The sequence below is a fragment of the Rana temporaria genome, chromosome 6 (assembly GCF_905171775.1).
Source record: "Rana temporaria chromosome 6, aRanTem1.1, whole genome shotgun sequence".
NCBI lineage: Eukaryota > Metazoa > Chordata > Amphibia > Anura > Ranidae > Rana > Rana temporaria.
The window spans coordinates 102377930-102403946 of NC_053494.1; the positions used below are offsets into that span (position 1 = coordinate 102377930).

The following is a 26017-nucleotide window of genomic DNA, read 5'->3' on the forward strand; positions in this document are numbered from 1 at the left end:
CTAAAGAAGTGGAATTGTACTGCTCTTCCTGTCCAGTGTATCAGATTACTGCACCCATGCCACATTTACGCAGTCCGTTGGTATCCCTGCTCATTATCAAGGTCCCTTTTGAGAGGATCCCCATGGACTTGGTTGGCCCCTTACTGAAGTACACTAGAGGGCACCAGCACATCTTGGTAATAATGGACTATGCCACCCGGTACCCAGAAGCGATTCCTTTTCCGAAACACCTCTGCTAAAACCATTGCCAAAGAGTTGTTTCAGGTTTTCAGCTGTGTGGGTCTTCCTAAGGAAGTCCTAACTGACCAGGGCACCCCGTTTATGTCTAGGGTGACCAAAGAACTTTGTAAACTCCTGAAAGTGACCCAATTACGTACATCAGTATATCACCCTCAGACAGACGGGTTAGTGGAAAGGTTTAATAAAACCTTAAAACAAATGTTGAGGAAGGTGGTGGATAAAGACGGAAAGAATTGGGATTATCTGCTCCCTTATCTGATGTTTGCAATAAGAGAGGTTCCCCAATCGTCCACAGAGTTCTCTCCGTTTAAGCTACTGTATGGGAGGCACCCTCGGGGCTTACTGGACATTGCCAGGGAAACATGGGAGAGTGAGAGTTCCCCTCATCGAAGTGTGATTGAACATGTGGCCCAAATGCAAGACAGAATTGCCCAAGTGATGCCGATTGTGAAGGAACATTTAGCCCAAGCCCAATTGGCTCAACAAACGATTTACAATTGTGGGGCCCAGGTCCGTTCCTTTGCACCTGGTGATAGGGTGTTGGTGTTGGTCCCCATGGTCGAAAGTAAATTCCTAGCCAAATGGCAGGGTCCATATGAAGTGTTGGAAAAAATGGGAGTGGTGAATTATAAAATTAGCCAACCAGGAAGAAGTAAACCTGAGCAGCTCTATCACGTGAACTTGCTGAAACCATGGAAGGATAGAGAGTCCTTGGTCGCTAAGACTACCCGATTTTCTGCTCCATTTAACCTGGCTGTCCCTGAAGTTGGGATAGCGGAGACTCTATCCAAAAACTCAGAAACAGGAGGTTAAAGAATTTGTGCTCCGTAATAAGGAGAAGTTTTCAGACCTGCCAGGTTGGGTGTGTGGTGACCCCATCCAAGGGGTCACACACCCCGCTACCGAGCTAACCCCTTACACTTACTAATTGTGTTCTCTAATTTTACCCATCTTTCATTTACCTTTTTTGCCCACTCTATTACTCGTGATAGTAGAACTGCATTGTAATATTTTTTAAAATCTAGTACTGTCAATCCTCCTTGAAATTTATCTTTATTTAATACCGAGAATTGTATTCTCGTTTTTTTGTTCTACCATATGAACTTTGTTATTATTATTTTTAATACCTTAAAATATGTGGTAGGAAGATCGGTAATATTTGGAATTTATACATACATTTTGGTAGTATTACAATCTATATATTATTTATTTGTCTTATCCAGGAGAGGGACTTTGTTGCTATTATTTTCATATCCATTTTTATTTCATTTAGTAGCGGGATATAATTTTCTTGATGATATATTTTTCCTAGGAATGGTGTTAATTTTATTCCTAAAGTATTTTAATTCTGTTTTCCTCCAGGTAAATTGGATTTCTTGCTGTAAGCTCTGTTTTTCCTGTTTACTCATATTTAAGATTTCTGATTTAGAGGGATTTACCTTTAAATTTGATAGTTCTACATAGTACCGTATTTATCGGTGTCTTGCGCGGCGTCCATTGGCGGCCATATTTCAGTCTCTTCCGGGTTGAAGTTTGTCCTCTACATAAGCGATATGGTTGGATCCCTATTTTGGTGGTGCAGGCCTGCTTAAACAAGCTTTGACGCAAGATACAGTGTTTCCCTTTGCTTTCCATATGCTTTTTACTTCTGTTCTCTGTTTTATGGGCGTTTTCCATTTCCAAGATGGTGGCAGCAGTGCAAGTACGCTCTAATTTGAAAATGTTTTTTTGAAATGTCCCTGCCTACTTACTAGCAAACTCTCTATTTTGAATAAAAACACATGTTCAATTTTTGACTGTAAACCAAAAATCCATTTATTCTGGCTCCAAAAAAGGTGAAGGCAAACCAAAAACACAGGTAATAAAAACAAAGAAGCCAAGAAGGCAGCACTGGAGACCCTGCTTGAATTTGTGCAGACACAGATCCCCACAGTAAACAACCAAGGATGTGAATAACAAAATCGGGACCATGAGAAGCACATATCATAGCATTCATTTCTTGTCTTCTTTGTAGCCTTCCCTGCAGCCTTTGATAACCGTGTCTTCGGAGGCTGTGTCCCTGGAGGATAGCTTGTGACAGAAGCAGGAACTGGAGCAGGAACAGGAGGATCGACCTCCACAAGGTCTGTGTAATCTGTGAGCTTCCCCATCATGCCCATGTTGACCGCCTTCAAAATGATGCCTTCAGAGATTCCCTTGCTTTCAGATGGTCGTCAAGGAAGTTTAGCTGACTGAAGTACCAGAGATTAGGCTTGTAAATCTGATCTGCAGCTGCTCCTGACCTCATTGATTTGAATACTTTATTCCGTTCAGTATGATATGTGCCCCTTATGGTCCCAATTTTGTTCTTGACATCCTGGATGGTTGCTGTGGGGATCTGGGTTTTCACAAATTCAAGCAGGCTCTCCAGTGCTTTATTCTTATTAGTATTACTTTTGGTCTGCCATAAAATTGGAAGATTCTACCACCTTTGCAGGAACTCTGCCATAAAGTCATGATCTTTGAAGACCTGCATGATTTCTGCAAGTCAAAAACCTGACAAAAATACTAATGTCAGCCAAGACTCTACTACTAATCTTTCTAACCATATATAGGCTACAAACGCATCCACTGATCAGTCAAGTTAAAAAAATGTTACGTACCCTCGATCTAAACGTTCGTTGCTTCTGCCTTCTTCCACGCACTGAATGTCGCTTTGACCCGTGCAGATTACCGTTATATAAACTGCGCAGGCGTGAAGCTCTGTACGCCTTTCCCGCCCCTGACATTCGTTATAGTGCTTTCCCCGCCCCTTCTCGCTCGTCGTAGTGCAAGACAACATGGCGGACACTCTGCAAGTGGCAACCTCAACCAAGGAGGAAATCCAGGAAGAACCACAGACCAGATCCCGGAGTGGCAATATTAAGGAGGGAGGATTATGATGCAAAACATGGCCCATACAAAAAGCCTAATCAGGTCAAGGCCAAAATAATGGACAAAGTGGTCAAAACTCTGCAAAAAAAAATTGGGGTGCGCAGATCAAAAGAACAGCTCCACAAAAGATGGCCTGACATCAAGTTGAGGAAGCCGGAGCAATACCACAAAATTAAAAGTTACTAGAAAAAGTAAGTAATTTTCCTGTGTACTCAGATTATTATTACTATCATGGTGCTGCCTGTGCTTTTTCTTTAATGTAGTACAGTTCAAGATGTCAAGTTTCATGTTCGTGGGCCTAATAATCGGTCGTAGGTATCATCCTTCATTCGCTCACTAATAATAATACGATGTTTTTGTCTGATACAGTGTTAAGGCATGGTCAAATTTGGTTAACACTGTATCAGACAAAAACATTGTATTATTTTTAGTGAGTGAATGAACGATGATTCCTACGACCGATTATTGTGCCCACGAACATGAAACTTGACAACTTGAACTAATTATGTGAGAATATTTTTGGAACATGGTTGTGTAGATGTGTTGGTAACTATATTTAACTAATATAACTGGATTCAGTGTACGGTAAGAAGAGGATGCTTAGCAGCTGGTTACACATCTGGACTCAGTAGCACAAGTGTGGGCCACAAGAACAACCTTTTTATGGTGTCACATACATGTGATTCAGTGGATACTTGGTGTGTTTCCATGTGTGAAACTTTACCAAAATAGATAAATTGTACCAGCTTTGGTAATGGATACAATCATGTGTTCAGCTTAGAACTATTGACAAAACATACAATTGTACCACACTTCCAAAGAATGATTCAGATTCCTCTTTCAGGCCTCAAATCTAATTTTACTCAAGTATACCTTTTATTTCAATTCACACCTCCAACCCAAGACCCACAACAGCGGGATGTGGAGGAAGAAGTGGAGGAAGTGGAAACTGGCACCACAACAGGTCAGTGTCATACACCACAGATTCAGGTAATAGACGTAGGCCTGCATATTTATAATACATGGTATGTTTCTAAATTTTAGGTGCTTTCCTGCCTGTGGAGCAAGAAAGATTCACCAGCCACAGTGCCCAGATGGTGATCCAAGAAATCAATACCATTTTTTATATATATATATATATATATATATATATATATATATATATATATATATATATATTATATTGTAGGGGTTTAGCTCGGTAGCGGGGTGTGTGACCCCTTGGATGGGTTCACCACACACTAAATTTATACAGACAGGCAGTCGAAGACGGTTGAAAACAAAGATCTTGGTTTATTCTTTCATCTTGCTGGAAACAATTGCAAGCATCCAAACAGCATCAACAAAAACAAACATAAAATAAACCCTGGCCACTGTGGGCGTCTACCTTCCACACAGGAACCTATCTATGGAGTCTGGCTCAGCCTAGTGCTGGGCAGACAGTGCTGGTCATACAGCAGAAAAACAATAGTCTTTTGATTTTTATCACACAGAAAAATCTATTTCCTCCTCACCTCCTCAGAAGACATTCAGCTACTGCTCTCTCTCACTCAGAAAGCCTCAGCAAGCAGCTAATTAGTGGTAATCCTCTGGACTACTTATAGAGGCCTTAATTGTCTCATTCTGAACAGCTGAAGTCTTCCAACTCCCTTAGACCTTTCCTGGCTACATTTGCAGCCGACGCCCAATAACAATTTTTGTCTAAACAAGGCAAAAATGCATGTCCCGTCTGTGACAACACCCACAGATTTACCTGACTTCCTGTCACAATATATATATATATATATATATATATATATATATATATATATATACACAGTACAGACCAAAAGTTTGGACACACCTTCTCATTCAAAGAGTTTTCTTTATTTTCATGACTATGAAAATTGTAGATTCACACTGAAGGCATCAAAACTATGAATTAACACATGTGGAATTATACATAACAAAAAAGTGTGAAACTGAAAATATATTTCATATTCTAGGTTCTTCAAAGCAGCCACCTTTTGCAGCAGACACATCTCTAGAACTGTTAAGAGGAGACTGTGTGAATCAGGCCTTCATGATAGAATATCTGCTAGGAAACAACTGCTAGGGAAAGGCAACTAGCAGAAGAGACTTGTTTGGGCTAAAGAACACAAGGAATGGACATTAGACCAGTGGAAATCTGTGCTTTGGTCTGATGAGTCCAAACTTGAGATCTTTGGTTCCAACCCCTGTGTCTTTGTGCGATGCAGAAAAGGTGAACGGACGGACTCTACATGCCTGGTTCCCACTGTGAAGCATGGAGGAGGAGGTGTGATGGTGCTTTGCTGGTGACACTAGCTCGGGAGTGGGGTGTGTGACCCCCTAGATGGGTTCACTACACACGGAACGATACAGGGAAACAGCCGAAGACGGTTGAAAACAAAGAATTTGGTTTATTCTTCCATCTTGCTGGAAACAAGTGCAAGCATCCAAACAGCATAAACAAAATCAAACATAAAATAAACCCTGGCCACTTAGGTTCCTGTCTGGTGAAGGTAGACGCCCCATCTATGGAGTCTGGCACAGCCTACTGCTGAGTAGACACTGCTGGTCATACAGCAGAAAAACAAATAGTCTTTTTGATTTTTATCACACAGAAAAATCAGCAGCACCTCACCTCTTCAGAAGTATTTCTGTTCACTGCACTCTTTCACTCATAAAGCCCTTTAGGATGCAGCAATCAGTAGTAATCCTCTGGATTACTTATAGAGGCCTTAATTGCCTCATTCTGAACAGCTGAAGTTTTCCAACGCCCTTAAATCTTTCTGGCTGCTTCTGCAGCCGACACCTAATAATAAGTGGTGTATTGTCTAAACAAGGCAGAAATGTATCTCCCGTCTGTGACAACACCCACAGATTTACCTGACTTCCTGTCACATACCCCCCCTCTTGTTTCTTAGCGACCAAGGACTCTCTATCCTTCCATGGTTTCAGCAAGTTCACGTGATAGAGCTGCTCAGGTTTTTGTCTTCCCGGTTGGCTAATTTTATAATTCACCACCCCCATTTTCTCCAACACTTCATAGGGACCCTGCCATTTGGCTAGGAATTTACTTTCGACCGTGGGGACCAACACCCTATCACCAGGTGCAAAGGAATGGACCTGGGCCCCACGATTGTAAATCCTTTGTTGAGCCAATTGGGCTTGGGCATCACTTGGGCAATTCTATCTTGCATTTGGGCCACATGTTTAATCACACTTTGATGAGGGGAACTCTCACTCCCCCATGTTTCCCTGGCAATGTCCAGTAGGCCCCGGGGGTGCCTACCATACAGTAGCTCAAACAGAGAGAACCCTGTGGACGATTGGGGAACCTCTCTTATGGCAAACATCAGATAAGGGAGCAGATAATCCCAATTCTTTCCGTCTTTATCCACCACCTTCCTCAACATTTGTTTTAAGGTTTAATTAAACCTTTCCACTAACCCATCTGTTTGAGGGTTATATACTGATGTACGTAATTGGGTCACTTTCAGGAGTTTACAAAGTTCTTTGGTTACCCTAGACATAAACGGGGTGCCCTGGTCAGTTAGGACTTCCTTAGGAAGACCCACACGGCTGAAAACCTGAAACAACTCTTTGGCAATGGTTTTAGCAGAGGTGTTTCGGAGAGGAATCGCTTCTGGGTAACGGGTGGCATAGTCCATTATTACCAAGATGTGCTGGTGCCCTCTAATGGACTTCAGTAAGAGGCCAACCAAGTCCATGGCGATCCTCTCAAAAGGGACCTCGATAATGGGCAGGGGTACCAACGGACTGCGGAAATGTGGCATGGGTGCAGTAATCTGACACACTGGACAGGAAGAGCAGTACAATTCCACTTCCTTAGTGATCCCAGGCCAATAAAACCTCTGGGTGATCCTCTCCCGGGTTTTTTCTGCTTCCAAATGTCCCCCAAGAATGTGCCCATGGGCCAGTTCCAAAACCATCTTGCAGTACGGTTTAGGCACTACCAGTTGCTCAATAGTGTCCTCTATCCTCTGTGACACTCGATATAACAGGTCCCTTTCAATAATGAAATAAGGGAGGGCAACCCTCTCGTCAGGGTTAACTCCCCATCTATCTTCACTACATTCTCCCAGGCTCTTAGCAATGTGGGGTCCCTCAATTGCTCAGTGATAAAATTTTCTCTGTGCACATCGAGGTCATCAAACCCTATCGGCTGCTGTTCCTCTTCTGAGGTAGCAGGCTCCTCCCTAGGGACTGGTGTTTCCCCTGCTAAGACTGAGAATGGAAACTCAGGAGAATCCTCACAGTTAGAGGTTTCTGGAGTAGATGGTTCAGACTCAGAAGAACCACCTACTGGGGAACCCACCAGAGTTCCCAGAATTTTGGGAAATCCCTTCCCACAATGGCGTCATGTGGCAGTTTGGGAACTAAACCCACCTGGTGACACGAGTAACCGAGGGAGGTTTCAAAGGAAACCGTAGTCACCGGATATTCTCGAGTGTCCCCATGTACACAAACTACAGCCATTTTCCTAGGATGTAACGTTTTTCCCACCACTAGATCACTTTTCACTAAGGTGACCAGGCTACCTGAATCCAACAATACCACAACATTTTTACCATCTAAGCACATTCTATATAAAGGTTTCTCATTTTCCTTTACTGCCGTGCATGTGGTTGCAAAAAGGGACTGTCGTCTCTCTGTCAGAAAGTCACACTGCATGGGTTCATCACCCGCTGGGCAAACCGCTGCTACATGTCCGTCTTCCTGGCAACGGTAACAAATCAACCTTCTGGTCCTCTCCTGTGGGATGGGTCTTCCAGGCTGCTCTTGCCAAACATTAGCAGTAGTCCCGATAATTCCTCTAGTTGCTCCTTGGTCCCTCTCTCCACCCCATCCCTTGATGCAGTCTTACCTATAGGTGGGGAGGGTCTGGTCTTGGGGTGAAAAGTCTGTGAGTCTCTGGTGGAAGAGGACAAATTCTCTGTGGTTAGGTACCTTTCGACCAGGTCTACAAGTTTGTCTGCGGTTTCCGGACCACCATGGTGCACCCATTTCTGCAGGGTCTTGGGAAGAGACCTAAGAAATTTGTCCCTGACTACTCGCTCCAAAATTTTTGGTCCGGACAGAGTTTCTGGCTGCAGCCATTTCCTAGCCAAATGGATGAGGTCATACATCTGCGACCGAGGTGGCTTCCTCACCTGATAACTCCAATTGTGGACCCGCTGAGCACGGACATCCAGGGTTACACCAAAACGTGACAATATTTCCTCTTTTAACCGATCATAGTTTTTCGCGTCTGCCAGCTCCAAATTAAAATATGCCTTTTGGGCTTCTCCAGATAATAGGGGGCCACTAACCCAGCCCACTGTTCTTTAGGCCAACTCTCTCTTTCCGCTGCTCTCTCAAACGTGGTCAGAAACATCTCAGGGTCCTCCTCTGCAGTCATCTTTGGCAATAAGTGTCTTACCCGAAAAGTCGGTATGTTACTGGCCTGACTCCCAGCCTGGGTCTGCTGTCTCTGAAGCTGTTTCACGATGGCCTCCATTTGCTACTGGTGTCTCTGTTCCAAGCCTGCAATGCTCTCTTGGTGAACCTGTTGTTGAGCTGCCATGCTCTCTTGGTAAGCCTGTTGTTCAGCTGCGTGAGCCTGTTGTTGAGCTGCAAGGCTCCGCTGCAAACCTGTTGATTTGCATTTGCTAAAGCCAGCTGTTTCAGTATCTCCTCCATTTTGGGTTTACTTTAACTGCCCGCGGCACTCCACCATGTGTAAGGGGTTAGCTCAGTAGCGGGGTGTGTGACCCCCTGGATGGGTTCACTACACACGGAACCATACAGAGAAACAGCCGAAGACGATTGAAAACAAAGAATTTGGTTTATTCTTCCATCTTGCTGGAAACAAGTGCAAGCATCCAAACAGCATAAACAAAATCAAACATAAAATAAACCCTGGCCATTCAAAATTGAAGGCATACTGAACCAGCATTGCTACCACAGCATCTTGCAGCGGCATGCTATTCCATCCGGTTTGCGTTTAGTTGGACCATCATTTATTTTTCAACAGGACAATGACCCCAAACACACCTCCAGGCTGTGTAAGGGCTATTTGACCAAGAAGGAAGGTGATGGGGTGCTGCGCCAGGTGACTACCTCTTGAAGCTCATCAAGAGAATGCCAAGAGTGTGCAAAGCAGTAATCAAAGCAAAAGGTGGCTACTTTGAAGAACCTAGAATATAAAAAATATATTTTCAGTTGTTTCACACTTTTTTGTTATGTATAATTCCACATGTGTTAATTCATAGTTTTGATGACTTCAGTGTAAATCTACAATTTTTATAGTCATGAAAATAAAGAAAACTCTTTGAATGAGAAGGTGTGTCCAAATTTTTGGTCTGTACTGTGTGTGTGTGTGTGTGTGTGTGTATATGTGTATATATAAACAAAAGCATATTTAAAATGTGCAACAATTAAAAAGCTTTTATACTCAACAATGTGTGGCTTCTTATATCAATGTTGCCTAAAAAACTAAAAAAAAATTTGGTGCTTACACTGACAATGGTGGGTATTTACTAAAGGGAAATACACATGGCACTACAAGTGCACTGGGAGAAAGATAAAATAAACCCAAACCAAAAAAAACAAGATGTTTTCAGTAGAAAAAATATTTTTATTAAAAGCTAACATTCAAACGTCATCACGCATTGCAATGGCCCCCCCCCACCCATAAAATATTCCAAATACTGCTGCCACACATCACGGCCGCTTTGGGGGACCAAGCCTGTAGGGCCAGCAATGCAATTTTGACATGTAGTGTGGCCTCAGGCCCAACAGAAGATAAATAATTGGGTGAATTTTTTTTTTTAAATTGTGAAGGACACAACAGCACATTACAACATGATTCCACTTGTACTCCGCCAGATTAATTGAGGTCATAAAGAGGCGGAAACGGCTGGCCATGAAGCCAAAGGCATTTTCCACCACCCTTCTGGCTCTGGCCAGCCTGAAATTAAACACCCTTCTCTCAGGGGTGAGGGTCCTTTGAGGAAATGGCCTCATCAGATGTGGACCTCCTCCACGATGAAAACAAAGGGTAGTCCCTCTTCATTCTCTGCCGCAGATGGAAATGCCAGGTCATCTTATAGTAGCCGTTGGGCGAACTTCGTCTGGGAAAAAACTCAGCCGTCAGACATCTGCCCATTTTTCCCCACGTCCACAAAATAGAACTCGTAATTGGCAGACACCACCGCCATCAGCACGATACTGTGGAACCCTTTATAGTTAAAATAATAGGATCCCGAACGGGGTGGTGGTACGATGCGGACGTGCTTGCCATCAATAGCTCCTCCACAGTTGGGAAAGTTCCAACGCTGGGAAAACTCTGATGCCACATTTTGCCATTCCTGAGAAGGGAACTGTGGAGTCAAACAAGAAAATAACATTAATACTTTGATACATAAACATTGCAATCAGATTATCCCAAAACATCAGTATAACATTAATTTGAAGGAGTATTTTAAGACAATAAAAAATGATCACTAATATGATTCCTCACCCCCTCTGATTGGGTTCAAGATGAGTTGGGGACCTCAGAAATAAAAGGCTCTAGCACTCTGTCTGAATTTGAAAAGTAAAATGAATGCACACATTTTAGGGGGGGGGGGGGGGGCAAGCACTACAATGGAGCAGACAAAATACATTGGGAATTTTTTTTTTTGCAATACATTGGAAATTTACTAGGCTAGGTGTGTTTGGGCCCAGGAGAGTATGCTGGAGAGGTTAGTTATTGTAAATATGCATGTAGACCAAAAAAGGAGCATTAAAAGCTTACAGCATTCAGGGGACACTCGCAGCATATTACAATCATGGTAATTAGGGACTGATAAAAAAAATAACTATACATTAGCAAGCAATAAATACATAGAATGTAAGGTTAAAGGAGAAAACTTACCTTAATATAGTCCTCCTGCAGGACTTGTATTATGGCAGAACAGGTTTCTGGGATAATGAGGCTCAGAGCCTGGGGGGAGATGCCTGTCGAGAACTTGAGGTCCTGCAAGCTTCTCCCTGTTGCCAGGTAGCGCAACGTAGCAACTAGCCTCTGCTCAGCAGTGATGGCTTCCCGCATAACGGTGTCCTGCCTGGTGATATAGACACCAAAGCCAACAGATGCTGAAAAACAGGGTCAGACATCCTAAGAAAATTCCTGTAGTCATCAGGGTTATTCTCCTGGATCTCCCGCAGCAGAGGCATGTGACAGAATTGGTCCCGCTGGAGCAACCAATTCTTGGTCCATGAACTCCTTCTCACCCTGTTCATGGACCGGAGCCAGGATTAAGCAATAAATCCCAGCACCAAGCACAGCACAATCTCGGCGACGAGAACGTACCCGCAACATGGCTAGAAAACGGTCGTCAGGTCAGAATGAACTAAAAGAACACACTGATGAACAGCAAGGCCTATGAAGAACGACCTGAAAAACAGTAATGAGCGGACAAGAACGCACTGCAAAAACAGATACGTACTGACTACAAGCACTGAAAGACAGATGCAAACCCACAAGCACAAACTGAATACCAGAAAACGATCTTTAAGGCACGAAGACTGAAAAGCACGAATCGTCTCTCACCAAACTTTTACTAACACGCGGTAACACAAAATCAGCAAAAGCAGCCCAAAGGGTGGCGCCATCCGAATGGAACTTCCCCTTTATAGTGCCGTCGTACGTGTTGTCATACGTCACCACGCTTTGCTCAAGCATTTTTTTTCACGATCGTGTGTATGCAAGGCAGGCTTGACAAGAATCACGTAGAGAAAAACTTTGTTTTTTACCATGACATTAAAAACAGTCGTGTGTACGCGGCATTAGCCTTGTGCTCAGGGCTGTGGAGTCGGTAGATAAATGTTCCGACTCCGACTCCTCAGTTTTATGTACTTCCGACTCCGACTCCTCTGTATTAATATGCGAATGTATTTTATACATTCCTTGAGGGAAAGAAACGCAACCTACCACAGGACTACTGGCTGGGAAGCCAACAGTCTACTGTATTGCACAGTTTAAGCAAAAGACAAACACAATGAAAACAAAGTTTTATTAATTTTTTTTTATTAAAGCGGGGGTTCACCCGTACATAACACTTTTCCCCTTAGATTCCTGCTCGTTTTGTCTAGGGGAATCGGCTAGTTGTTTTAAAATATGACCTGTACTTACCGTTTACGAGATGCATCTTCTCCGCCGCTTCCGGGTATGGGCTGCGGGACTGGGCGTTCCTATTTTGATTGACAGTCTTCCAAGAGGCTTCCGACGGTTCGCATCCATCGCGTCACGATTTTCCGAAAGAAGCCGAACGTCGGTGGGCAGGTGCAGTATAGAGCCGCACCGACGTTCGGCTTCTTTCAGGTACTAGTGACGCGATGGATGCGACCGTCGGAAGCCTCTCGGAAGACTGTCAATCAAGAAGGAACGCCCGCTCCCGAAGACCCATACCCGGAAGCGACGGAGAGGATGCATCTCGAAAACGGTAAGTACAGCTCATATTTTAAAACAACTAGCCGATTCCCCTAGACAAAACGAGCATCCATCTAAGGGTAAAAATTGTTTTATGGGTGAACTCCCGCTTTAATCAATCAAGTGGCTGGATAGTAGCAGCAGGCATAAACATCAGGAACAGGATCTTTACCAGTTCAAAAATACAAACCACATTATTTGGTTGTTTTAGAACAAAAACAAAACATAGGGCAATGGGAGGATCCAGGAAGGGGCATTTATTCTAAAACATGATTTTCCTAGGAGAATCCCATAGTCATGTTTAAAGTTTAAGCTAACAATCGGAGTTTACAAGTTTTTATAGCCTTAGCTAAATGACAGCAGTTTTTCCAATGGTTTACAGCTTCAGTCTTGAACTATTGGCCCTCCATTCCCTTCATTTATACAAGTGTCTCACTCTCTAGTCCTGCAAAAAACATATTTATTTAATCCCTTATCAGTGAGAGGCTAGGTTACACATGGACGCTGCGTTCCCTGTAAAAGCAGAACACAACACTATGGAAAGTAGAAGTATTGCCGCTCCTAATTGTGCGTTGCGTGCCATATAGTGAAGCACATGAAAAGCATGCTTCTTCACGGTCACTTAACGTGTTCGTTTTGCGGTTACGTGAGGCACTGCATGCATTGGTCTTTATTCTTACAGTAGAGAAGTCATTAATTATAACTTTTTGTGAATTGGGACATTTAAACTTGCTTTTTTTTTTTTTTTATTCCAATCTAAATTTAGTAGGAGTCGGAGTCGGAGTCGGTGCATTGTTTGCCGACTCCGACTCCAGGTACCCAAAATTTCCCCCGACTCCGACTCCTCGACTCCGACTCCACAGCCCTGCTTGTGCTCTATTTCATTTCAGTCTGCTGCTTTGCTCTGTTTCTTTGGGGAATGCTGCCCTGCCAGACCACCCATTGCTTTTAAGCTATAGTGATTAGGTAAGTAGTGAAGATTGAAAAAAAGAGAGCCCATATCTATAGTCCTGTAAGGACCACAAGATGGAGGAAGCCTTCTAAAGGTCAAGAAAAGTCATCATCTAAGAACAGACATCCAGGCAATGTTGATCAACATCACAGGTTACCAGCCCTAATAGTCACTGCATTTGTGGTGGAAAGTCATTGCCTGCCAAGCTAGTATATCAAATCTGCCTGGAACAAGGATACAGGATACAGCCCTGCAAGGACCTCAAGATGGAGGGAGCCTTCTAAAAGCCAGAACAGTTACCATTCAGGCACAGATATCAAGGCAACATTGATCAGACTCATCATCTCACCTCTCATTATTATTGCTCCCTGTTTACAAATACCACAGGTTACCAGCCCTAATGGTTGCTGCATTTTTAGTGGAAAGTCATTGCTTGACAAGCTAGCATGTCAAGTCCACTTGGAGCAAAGAAGGGGATGTCTGGAAAGTAGCCACTTGATTAAAGAATTGGCCAAGGAGTTAATACATGAAGCCTGTACTCCCCATTCATGGCTAAATTGCCTAGCACTTCCAACCAGAGTCAGTAGGTGGTGTCCAAATTGGAAAGCTTGCCATGGGAAGAAAGCGTTAAAGGGGCCACAAGCTTGAAGATTGCCCAATAGAGCCTTTTTGCAAGGGCAGAAAGGATGCAATTGCCTGGGGTGAAGTAGAGGAAACTCTCCACAAGGTTACAAAGTACTCATTCCCTTCACTGAACAACTGGAGGAGTTATTCCAGGAAGAATGGTAGGGGTCAGAGAAAAATACCCATATAAACCGGTTGTCACAACTTTATACCCTGGAAAAGCTAAAGGTCAACCTGCTGCAGTCTTCTCCGATGGTGGATGCATCATTAATATAGCTGGCAAGAAATGTCACCTTGCTGTCACATTCAAGGAGGCTCTAGTCCGAAAATTAGATCTAGATCTGAAGTGCTCCTACACACTGTAGCATCTGCAGGTGTCGGCAAACCAGCAATAACCAGCCCATGTGCTGAGTGAGTCTAATGGGAGTGGTTTCATAATTATCAACCAGCTGCTGTACCAGCAGGACTCCGAGGAAAGTGGTAGGGTCTGCATCCATTTATACGTGATTTCCTTTTGGGAGTATCTTACCAAAAATGTAATTTTTGTTGCAGTGGATGCCAAAAATCTGACTTGTATCTTGGTGCAGATTTCTAGGAAAATCAGTGAGCCAGTCACACAAGCAGAAAATGATGTTTCAAGGGGGTGTTCTGTACACATTCTGATAATCATATTGCAAATTGAAAAGAAAAGTATAGTAACCCTTTAAAGAATCCCTTCTGAAAGAAGTGAAAAGACAAAGTGGTAACATCTTTATAAGAGCTGAAATTGGTGGCAGACTCTGTGTCGGATGTGTCGTAGACATCAGTTGATGTTTTTCAAGAGCAGTGAACCCTGCGTTCACGGCAAGAGGGGCATTATGGCTAAAGCCATGGTTGGCAAATCCTGCCTTAACATTTTTTAAAAAGAACTGGTGGAAGATACCAGACAACGGATCCAATCTATTTGGGAGTAGACCGGATACAGCTATCTCAAGGGTGGCCACTAGCAGGTCAGGGCAAATATCATCTGCCAAAAAAATTAAATTCAGAAAGGTCAAGAATCTCCTGTTTACTCAGCGGCCTCTGTAATAGGAAGTCCCGTCTCCTGGGCCAGACTTGGACCAATGTTTGTATTAACCACTTCCCTACCGCCCATTGTCATATGACGTCCACAGATGGGATCTTCCATCCTGGATGGACGTCATTTGACGTCCTGGCCATCTGGGGGGCGCGTGACCCAGTGCGCGTGCGTGGCAGCCGTGATGTCCGCCGGGCACCCGCGATTTCCCGCAATCACAGCAGGACTGTAGATCTGTGTGTGTAAACACACAGATCCATGGTCCTGTCAGGTGAGGAGACCGATGTGTGTTCCCAGTACAGAGGAACACACATCTGTCTCCTTCCCTTGTGAGTCCCCTCCCCCTACAGTTAGAATCACACATTAAGTAATACATTTAACCCCTTCAGCACCCCCTAGTGTTAACCCCTTCCCTGCCAGTCACATTTATACAGTAATCAGTAGGGTTGTCCCGATACCGATACTAGTATCGGTATCGGGACCAATACCAAGCATTTGCCCGAGTACTTGTACTCGGGCAAATGCTCCCGATGCTTTACCGATACAGCCTCCCTCCGTTTTGCTGCAGTCTGTCTCCCTCCCTCCATGTCCCCCGCCGTGTTTTTCTCTCTCTCCGTGTCCCCCGTGTTTCTCTCTCCCTCCGTATATCCCACCGTGTTTCTCTCCCCTTCCGTGCTCCTCCTCCACCCCCTGGAACTGTCAGGATGGAGAGCGGGGTAGGAGCCGGTAAATCCGTCTACTTACTGCTCCGAATGGACAGAGTCAAGCCTCGTACACACGACCGAGAAACTCGACGGGCGAAAATTGTTTTCCTCGTCGAGTTCCTTGTTCGGCTTGTCGAGGAACTCGACAAGCTTGCTTTGCGTACACACAGTCAAGCCAAAATCTCCTCATTCTCAAATGCGGTGACATACAACACATACAACGGCAGGGGAAGTTTGATTCCACTGGCTAAACTCTTGGGGCTGCTTTTGCTAATTTCATGTGTTTGCGTAAAAAATAAAAGTTTGGTAAGAGACGATTTGCACTTTTCAGTCTGTTACAGCTTTAAAAATGTGTTATCTCCATTACAAATGCTACTTTTACTCCCGTCTCATACTTTAATCTGAGCAAACGCGGGTTTCTTAGCATACAGACGTTCAAGTTTCTCGTCGAAAACCAGCCCGTCGAGTATCTCAACGAGCCAAATCAGACTCATGTCGAGGAAATAGAGAACTTGCTCTCTTTTTGGCTCGACGAGGTTCTCGACAGTTTCCTCTACGAAAATGTACACACAACCGGTTTCCTCTGCAAAAAAATATCTCCCAGCAAGGTTCTTGCTGGTTTTTGCAGAGAAACTCTGTCGTGTGTACGAGGCCTCAGTGATCACTGACTCTGTCCATTCACATAACTGAAACATCGTAACCTGTGTTTACAATGTTTCAGTTTATGAATGAAGAGAAGACGCTGTCTTCTCTCCTTTCATTTTCAGCGCAGCTGATGCTGCTGAGAAAGGGACTGGGGAACATGTGTCCCTAGTCCCTTTCTCTGTCTCAAAGGGGAGATGTCAGAGGTCTGTTAAGACCCCTGATATCTCACCAAAGCCCCCCAACAGGGCTTAAAAAATAAATAAAAAAATAAAGAATAAAAAAAACAAAGAATAAAAAAAATTATTGTAGAAAATAAAAAAATAAAATAAAAAACACACTGACACGGTCCACCCCCCCCCCCCCTTAAAAAAAAAAAAGCATTATAAATAAATTTTAAAAAAAATTGTAAAAAATTAAAAACAAATTGTTAAAGATAAAAAATAAAAAAAAATACTGACACATGTGCCGCTGTCACATGAGATAAAAAAAAAGTATCGGTATTGGCGAGTACTTGGAAAAAAAGTATCGGTCTTAAAGTGGTATCGGGATAACCCTAGTAATCAGTGCAGTTTTATAGCACTAATAAATGTGAATGGTCCCAAAAATGTGTCAAAAGTGTCCGATATGTCCGTCGCATTTCACTGTCACTATAAAAATCACAGATCGCTGCCATTACTAGTAAAAAATAAAAAAATGCAATACAACTATCCCCTATTTTGTAGACGCAAAATAGGGGACATTTTGCGCAAACCAATCAATATACACTTATTGCGATTTTTTTTAACCAAAATTTTTTATTTTTTTATAGATTTTTGGGGGATATTTATTATAGCAAAAAGTAAAAAATATTGATTTTTTTTCTAAATTGTCGCTCTTTTTTTGTTCATAACGCAAAACATAAAAATCGCAGAGGTGATCAAATACCACCAAAAGAAAACTCTATTTGTAGGAAAAAAAAGGACTTCAATTTTGTTTGGGTGCAACGTCGCACGACCGGGCAATTGTCAGTTAAAGCGACGCAGTGCCGAATCGCAAAAAGTGCTCTGGTAAGGAAGGGGGTAAATTCTTCCGGGGCTGAAGTGGTTAAAAAGGCTGTCGAGTAAACAGGAGATTTTCGCTGTGTGTAATCTGACGGTGCTCATTCCACCCCCCTCCCTGAGATGGGCATTGATCAGGCTGCATTCATGGCAATGGGGAGGCTGCAGATGGGCATTAATCAAGCTGCATTAATGGGCAATTGTGAAGCTGCAGATGGGTATTGATCAAGCTGCATTGATGGGCAATTTTGAGGCTGCAGATGGGCATTGATCAGGCTGCATTGATGGGCACTGACCCTTATTTTGCTTCAAAGTTCTTTATTTAAAATGTACGTTTTTTTTCCGGAAACTTCCCTTCTAAAATTAAGGTGCGTGTTATAGGCCTGTGTGTGTTATATGCCGATAAATACGGTACTTATTTCACTCATTAACCACTTCAATATTGGCACTTCCCCCCCTTCCTGCCCAGTCCAATTTTCAGCTTTCAGCACGATCTCATTTTAAATAACAATTGCTCGGTCATGCAACACTGTACCCTAACCAAATTGTTATCATTTTGTTCCCACAAATAGAGTTTTCTTTTGGTAGTATTTGATTACCACTGGGGTTTTTCTTTTTTGCTTAACAAAAAAAGACAGAAAATTTTGAAATAAAAAAAAAAAATGTTTTTCTTTGTTTTGTTATAACATTTTGTAAATAAGTAAGTTTTCTCTTTCACTGATGGGCACTGAGGAGGTGACACTAATAAGCAGCACTGATGTGCACTCATAGGTGGCACTGATAGGTGACAATGATGGGCACTGAAAAGCCGCACTGATGTGCACTTATAGGCGGCACTGGTAGATGACTCTGGTAGGCAGCACTGATGAGGAGGCACTAGCAGGCATTACTGATGGGCACTGATTGGCATCTCTAATGGGCATGGATGGGTATACCTGGTGGTCCTGGTTGGGCATCCTTTATGAGCATGGATGGGCATCCTAGGGGGGGGGGGCGCACTGATAATCAGCGCAGACTCCCCCTGTCAGGAGAGAAGCTGATTGGCTCTCCTCTACACGCATCTGTCAGTGTCAGTATAAAATAATGTGATTGGACACAGCTGAACACATGGTAAAGAGCCTATGTCAGAGACTCTTTACAGAGATCGGTGATGCAGTGTGTTAGACTGACACACCACACCAACGATTACCCCGTAGGCGCGCAATCGCGGTTTATCCTGATGGATGTCATATGACGTCCAGTGATGATAACTAAACCATTTTGCGCACGTCATTCTGCTATATAGAGGGCGGAAAGTGGTTAAAATACTAATTACCATATTTATCGGCATATAACACGCACCCCAATTTTAAGAGGGAAGTTTAAGGAAAAAATGTTTTCACAGCCCTACAGTTCCTACTAGTTGGGAATGACAATCTGTCATCTCCTATAGTCAGTCCCCCCACAGTTAGAACACACACTAGGGAACACAGTTAACCCCTTGATCGCCCCCTAGTGTTAACCTCTTCCCTGCCAGTGACATTTACACAGTAATCAGTGCATTTTTATAGCACTGTTCGCTGTATAATTGTCAATGGTCCCAAAAATGTGTCAAAAGTGTCTGATCTGTCTGTCATAATGTTGCACTCCCTTCATATCACCCCCAACTGTAGTGTCCTGTGCCCCCCAAATAAGTGTTCTCTGGCCCCTATAGCAGTTTCCTTTGCCTCCCACAGTGTCTTCTGTCCTACCCCTCAGCAGCGTCCTTTGCCCCCTTCACAAGCACACCAATGTGTAGAAAGTGGGAGAAAGTGTGTGTACAGCAGAGCAAAGAGCAGGAGGCGGCACAGTACTGGACAGAGAGTTGACTTTTCGCCCACGAATCCTAGCAACCAATCACATGCTGGTTAACTTGAAAGCAGCTCCCACTCTCTGTCCAGTACTATGCTGCCTCCTACTCTCTGCTCTGCAGTGAAGATGAGAGAGGTGGAGGCAGAGGGGAAGGATCAGCAAGGCAGGGATGTGTTTGTGATCTACCCAACGGTTGCCTGCAGTCGATGGTTAGATCGCAATCAATGGGTTGCCAACCCCCTGCCCTAAACCATACATGTTTTTGAAAGTGCAGGAGCCATGGAATAAAATGTGCTTGTGATTTTGTACATCCTATGATAGTTGTGCAATGTTTATCAACATAATATTTTCTATATAAATACCCTAAAATTTGTATTAGTGCACATAAACACAACTTACATTCATTAAAATCACTCAATTCATTTGAAATCTAAAGGATAAAACTCAATCAACAACAAAAATGTGTGAATTTTAAATTGTAACCCTTTTAAATGGCGATAATGGAATGTATGCAAAACTGTATATAAACAACCTACACGAAACATCTGGTGGTTTATATCACACCTATGGATTGTGTTTAATGATCGATCCACAGTGCTGTTTGTGTGCTATGAAAAATTATCCAGGTATACATTTATCACATCATAACCCTTTACTACATATAGAGTTCAAAAAAGTATGCGTAAAAAAAGTGTACACCAAAATGCATGCCTGCTGGTGTGAATGGACCCTCAGTATGTTGATATAGGTGTTGGAACACATATAAAGCATTACCACAATGTGTGTAGTGGGCTGATTCACAAGGTCACAAAAGGTCATCCACCACCAAAATTCATCATATACAGAGAAAATACTTGGGTACATGGCTGGATAAGCAGCGCTGGACACAATGGGGGTTATTTACGAAAGGCAAATCCACTTTACACTACAAGTGCAAAGTGCACTTAAAATTGCACTGAAAGTGCACTTGGAAGTGCAGCCACTGTAAATCTGAGGGAAAGATCTGAAATGAGGGGAAGCTCTGCTGATTTTATCATCCCTTAATGTGCAAGCTAAAATGCTTTTTTTTTTTTCTTTGCATGTCTCCCTCGGATCTACAGAGACTGCACTTCCAAATGCACTTTGTACTTGTAGTTTGCCACTTGTAGTGCAAAGTGGATTTACCTTTCATAAATAACCCCCACTGTCTATGTCCAGGACCGCTCATCTGTCCTTGCAAAACATGTAACTGCTCGGATGTGCAGGTACATCTGCAGTTGCTGTAGATCCGAGGGGGACATGCAAAGAAAATAAAAAACAGAATTTTAGCTTGCACATTAAGGAATGATAAAATCTGCAGAGCTTCCCCTCATTTCAGACGTGATTCTTAACAAGCCTGCCTTGCCTACACACGATCATGAAAAAAAAAAATGCTCGAGCAAAGCGCGGTGATGTACATACGACGGCACTATAAAGGGAAAGTTCCATTCAGATGGAGACACCCTTTGGGCTGATTTTGCTGATTTCGTGTCAGTAAAAGTTTGGCGAGAGACGATTTGCGCTTTTCGGTCTGTTACAGCGTGACGAATGTGCTATCTCCATTACAAACGCTAGTTTTACCAGAACTAGTGCTCCCGTCTCATAACTTATGTAGCGCCCCTTACTTTCAGTATGGGCACTACGCTAAAGTTAGTGGGGAATGGGAGAGTTATTTTACTCCCATTCACAATTTGCTAAATTGTGGGCTGCTGTCATTCCTGAACTGTCCTGTAGGTCAGTCTGCGCTCCAGGGGTGTTGTTTCCACCCCTGGGCGACAGGTGGCGCTAGAGGGGTTCTGGCAGAGCCACTTTTCCCCAGCAGCCAATTAGAGGAGTTTTTCCCTCGTGGGGCATGCTGGGGAGAGGTATATCTGTGGCAGACGCCATCTATATTGGTTCTTCCCGCAGGTTCCAGGTGCGGCATCCACCATTCAACGGCCCCCGGCGATGGCCTTCCAGGCCGGGGTCGCATGCTACGCAGAGCTCCATATTGCTGAGAGGGGCCCCAGTGACTTACTGGGTCCCCCACTTTACTGAGAAGATCCCAGGCTGGGTGCCGCTCGATTTGGGGGTCGGCTTGAGGAGAACCCGGAGGCAGGTTGACCGGAATGCTGACAGGTACTCTTTGCTGTCATTCGGCGACCTATGTTCAATCTACTGGGAGGATTCGCTCAATTCGTCCATTTAGCTCATCCAAGTAATAGGCCTGTGGCAGAGGCCCTAGAGCCAGGTCTGTGGCAGAGGCCTGTTCCTCCCAGCAATCTAAAGTGACACTTCGGCTGCCAGGCTTGTGGCAGAAGTCTGTCCGGGGGCACTTCACCAACTCTGGCTAGAGTGACTACTATTATCGTGCTGCTGAGAGCAGGATTGCTCTATTCATATCCAGGCCTGATACTGCAAAGTTCTCTATCGCTTCATCAACCTTTCCTTCTTACTGCATGTTGATGTTGGCTATGTTGGGCCTGAAATAAAGCATTTGAAAACCCTTTCTTTGTGTATTGGACATTCGCTCACTACTTATTCATCAGCTGCACCCCTAGACAACATTGAGGTAACTTAATATGCCGATCCCAACAACGAACCAGCGGCTCCTGCGGGGGTAGCGCTACACTTGCTTCTGAGCATGTGCGTTTTTTTTGAACGTCGTTAAAGCCTACAAACGACCGTTTTTCACGACGTGAAAAACGACAACGTGAAATACGACGCAAAAATTTAGAGCATGTTCTAAATTTTTAATGCCCATTTTTCAGGCCGAGAAAAATGCTCTGGAGCCTACACACGATGGTTTTTAATGACCATTTTAACTGTACACAGGGTCGTTTATAGTCTTTTCTAGGCAGTTGTGTTTAGAGGCTTTTTTTGGAACACAACAAAATGGGTTCAGAAACTGAGCTTACAGGCATTTCAAGCGCCAATCACTTCTAATCCCGGCTAAACGCTGTAACTCGCATTTAGCTGCATTTTGTTTACAGGCGATTTTCATTTTTGGCAATTTTTTTAAAAACGCTTCTAAACGCAAACGTGGCTAAACGCGACATGTAAACGCAGCAAAACTGACATTTTAAACGTGGGTTACTATCTGTCAAGTTAAATTGTTCAGGAGAGGTTGTAAAAAGGTCACGTGTACACGAGCCTTAAAGCGGAGGTCCACACAACAATAGAACCTCTGTTTTTCGGAACCCTCCCCCCTCCGGTGTCACATTCGGCACCTTTCGGGGTGGGGGGGTGCAGATACCTGTATAATACAGGTATTTGCATCCACTTCCGGACATAGACTCCCGCAGGGATCACGCCCCTTCCCCCCCACCCCCGCTGTCTTCTGGGAAACACACAGGTCCCAGAAGACAGCGGGGACCAGTTAGGACGTGCAGCGTGACTCGCACATGCGCAGTAGGGAACCGGGAAGTGAAGCCGCAACGCTTCATTTCCTAATTCCCTCACCAAGGATGGCGGCGGGGCAGTCGAGAGCCGGGCGATTGATTGGCTTTGGCTGCTGACATCGCGGGCACCCTGGAAGTGTCCATTTTTTAAAAGTCAGCAGCTGCAGTATTTGTAGCTGCTAGCTTTTAAGATTTTTTTTTTTTTAGGCGGACCTACGCTTTAAGGTTTGACCTCATATTACATGGTTTTGATAAATCTGAAGACAAAAATCTGCAGAAATGTGTGTATGAGGCTTTATGTGGCAAAAGTAGAAAGCCTCCCTCACCCATTACACATCCCAGGAGGTTGCAGGACAAGTCTCCCTCCTCCGCGTGATCTCGCGCATGCACAGTTTCATCAGGAAGTCGCAGCTTGGCCGCAGGGAGGACAGCGCAAATCCTATAGACTGCTTCATTCCTAATTTTTTAAGTCACCAACTCCAGTATTTGCAGCTCCCTACTCTTAGCAGAGTTCTTCTTGAATGTCAAAGCTGCTGAGATGTGAGTTTCTGACTTGTCTTTGTATGGTGAGGACCCCCAGCGACTAAGGATCCGCCAGCACACAGCACCCTATTACTAGCGCACGGTGACAGCCCATAGCGCTGCACGCTGACAGCTCCCGCACTCACCATGGCACGCCGCTCTCCCTTATCCTCGCCATAATAAACAGCGCTGACAGTCACACGCTAAGCCCCGCCCCTTCCGCTACATCACTTCCGCATCTATACCTCACGCTACTAGTAGAGCGCTGCTCGCTCAGGTGCTACATAGACGGCTGTGTAAAAGACTTCGTGAGCAGGCCGGGGGCGGAGGGTGAGAGGTGAGTGCGCTCCATGCTGTGGGGACGGGTGAGTGATAGACACATGGCGCCGATAGAGGGAAGCTGTGCCCAGCCATAGTGGGGTGTGTGTATCAGCCTGCTCCGGTCCTCTCCACACTACACCTGGCCTGCTATGCCTCTATGAGTCTGCCTCATCCCGCACCGCATGACTGTGTGCTGACTGAGCGCCTCAGCCTTCTCCCCACTTCCTGTGCTCGGCTCCTGACTTGTGCAATGTCTTCTGTCCTTTGTTCGTCAAGTCCTGAGCGGTGTGTGTGTGAGAAGGCGATGTGTGGACCTCATGGGGCACCGCTACTAAACCTTCCACTCTAGCAAACACTGGCCCTGGAATTCATCTCTCTGCTGGAGGAGTGAATAGTGTCTCCCCTGCACAGGTTTCCAGAGAAGCTGCTGGGAGGGAAAGGGCTTGTTTACACACATGGTAGCCCCTTCTAGATCACTCTCCAGATGGCGTGGGACGGTGAAGTGAAGTTGCGACTTCCTTCTGACTTGGATGCTGTTTAGGAGTCTGTACAAGGGCTGAAATCGCACCCAAGTCTCACCAAAGTAATGCAGGAACTTTTGGTAAAGTCGGAGCATCTTGTGTAGTATCAGTGAAGACCACTGTCATAGGGAAACGTTGAATTTGACGTCATGTGATTTGGGGTCTCACAAGTCAGATCACATGTCACAGCAGTGTAAACCAAGGCTAGATCCCATCACTGGTGCCATGCAGATAACGCATGTGATTCACAACAGAGATTGCACTGCATTCCTGTGCACATCACCTGCAATGTCTGTGCGCTTCAATTTCTGCTATACAACTGAATCTCATTGTATGGGTTTTACCAGGGCTTGGAATCTAGGAGCCAGCTAAAAAAGTTAGGAGACAGGTTTTTTGTTTTTTTTTAACGACAAAGCTTTATTTATATTGATATAAAAATTTATGGCATGGCACAGTGGCTGCGTTTGATGGCATGGCACAGTGGTGACAATTGATGGCGCAGTGGCTGCGTTTGATGGCATGGCGCAGTGGCTGCGTTTGATGGCATGGCGCAGTGGCTGCGTTTGATGGCATGGCGCAGTGGCTGCGTTTGATGGCATGGCACAGTGGTGACAATTGATGGCACAGTGGCTGTGTTTGATGGCATGGCACATTGACTTTGTTTGGCATGGCACAGTGGTGACAATTGGTAGCACAATGGCTGCGTTTGATGGCATGGCACAGTGGCGACGTTTGATGGCACAGTGGCGACGTTTGATGGCATGGCACAGTGGTGACGTTTGATGGCATGGCACAGTGGTGACGTTTGATGGCATGGCACAGTGACTGCGTTTGATGGCATGGCACAGTGGTGACAATTGATGGCACAGTGGCTGTGTTTGATGGCATGGCACATTGACTTTGTTTGGCATGGCACAGTGGTGACAATTGATCGCACAATGGCTGCGTTTGATGGCACGGCACAGTGGTGACGTTTGATGGCACAGTGGTGACGTTTGATGGCACAGTGGCGGCGTTTGTTGGCACAGTGGCTGCGTTTGATGGCACGGCACAGTGGCTGCGTTTGATGGCACGGCACAGTGGTGACAATTGATGGCGCAGTGGCTGTGTTTGATGGCATGGCGCAGTGGCTGCGTTTGATGGCATGGCGCAGTGGCTGCGTTTGATGGCATGGCACAGTGGTGACAATTGATGGCACAGTGGCTGTGTTTGATGGCATGGCACATTGACTTTGTTTGGCATGGCACAGTGGTGACAATTGGTAGCACAATGGCTGCGTTTGATGGCACAGTGGCGACGTTTGATGGCACAGTGGTGACGTTTGATGGCATGGCACAGTGGTGACGTTTGATGGCATGGCACAGTGACTGCGTTTGATGGCATGGCACAGTGGTGACAATTGATGGCACAGTGGCTGTGTTTGATGGCATGGCACATTGACTTTGTTTGGCATGGCACAGTGGTGACAATTGATCGCACAATGGCTGCGTTTGATGGCACGGCACAGTGGTGACGTTTGATGGCACAGTGGTGACGTTTGATGGCACGGCACAGTGGCTGCGTTTGATGGCACGGCACAGTGGCTGCGTTTGATGGCACGGCACAGTGGCTGCGTTTGATGGCACGGCACAGTGGTGACAATTGATGGGCACAGTGGCTGCAAAGTGATCAATATGCCTGTGCCCTAACTCAGTGGTGCTAGTGTGAACCGTAAGTGCAACAATCCTATAAATTATGGTTTTAAATTTTAGTATTTTTGGCTTCTCTTACCA

General features: G+C 44.7%; 2 protein-coding genes across 3 annotated transcripts in view; one reads left to right on the forward strand and one right to left on the reverse strand.

Moving 5' to 3' along the window:
- Positions 1-23651, reverse strand: part of LOC120943665 — a 39698-nt gene extending 16047 nt beyond the window's left edge. For both annotated transcript variants that reach the window (XM_040357084.1, XM_040357085.1), the window contains exon 1: positions 23550-23651. In XM_040357084.1, coding sequence (XP_040213018.1) covers positions 23550-23552 — 3 coding nt within the window. In that variant the 5' untranslated portion in view covers positions 23553-23651. The remainder of the gene's footprint in view (positions 1-23549) is intronic.
- An 8-nt stretch (positions 23652-23659) lies between these two features.
- Positions 23660-26017, forward strand: part of SLC39A10 (solute carrier family 39 member 10) — a 100522-nt gene continuing 98164 nt past the window's right edge. The window contains exon 1 of the mRNA XM_040357083.1: positions 23660-23740. The gene's annotated coding sequence lies outside the window, so the exon portion shown is untranslated. The remainder of the gene's footprint in view (positions 23741-26017) is intronic.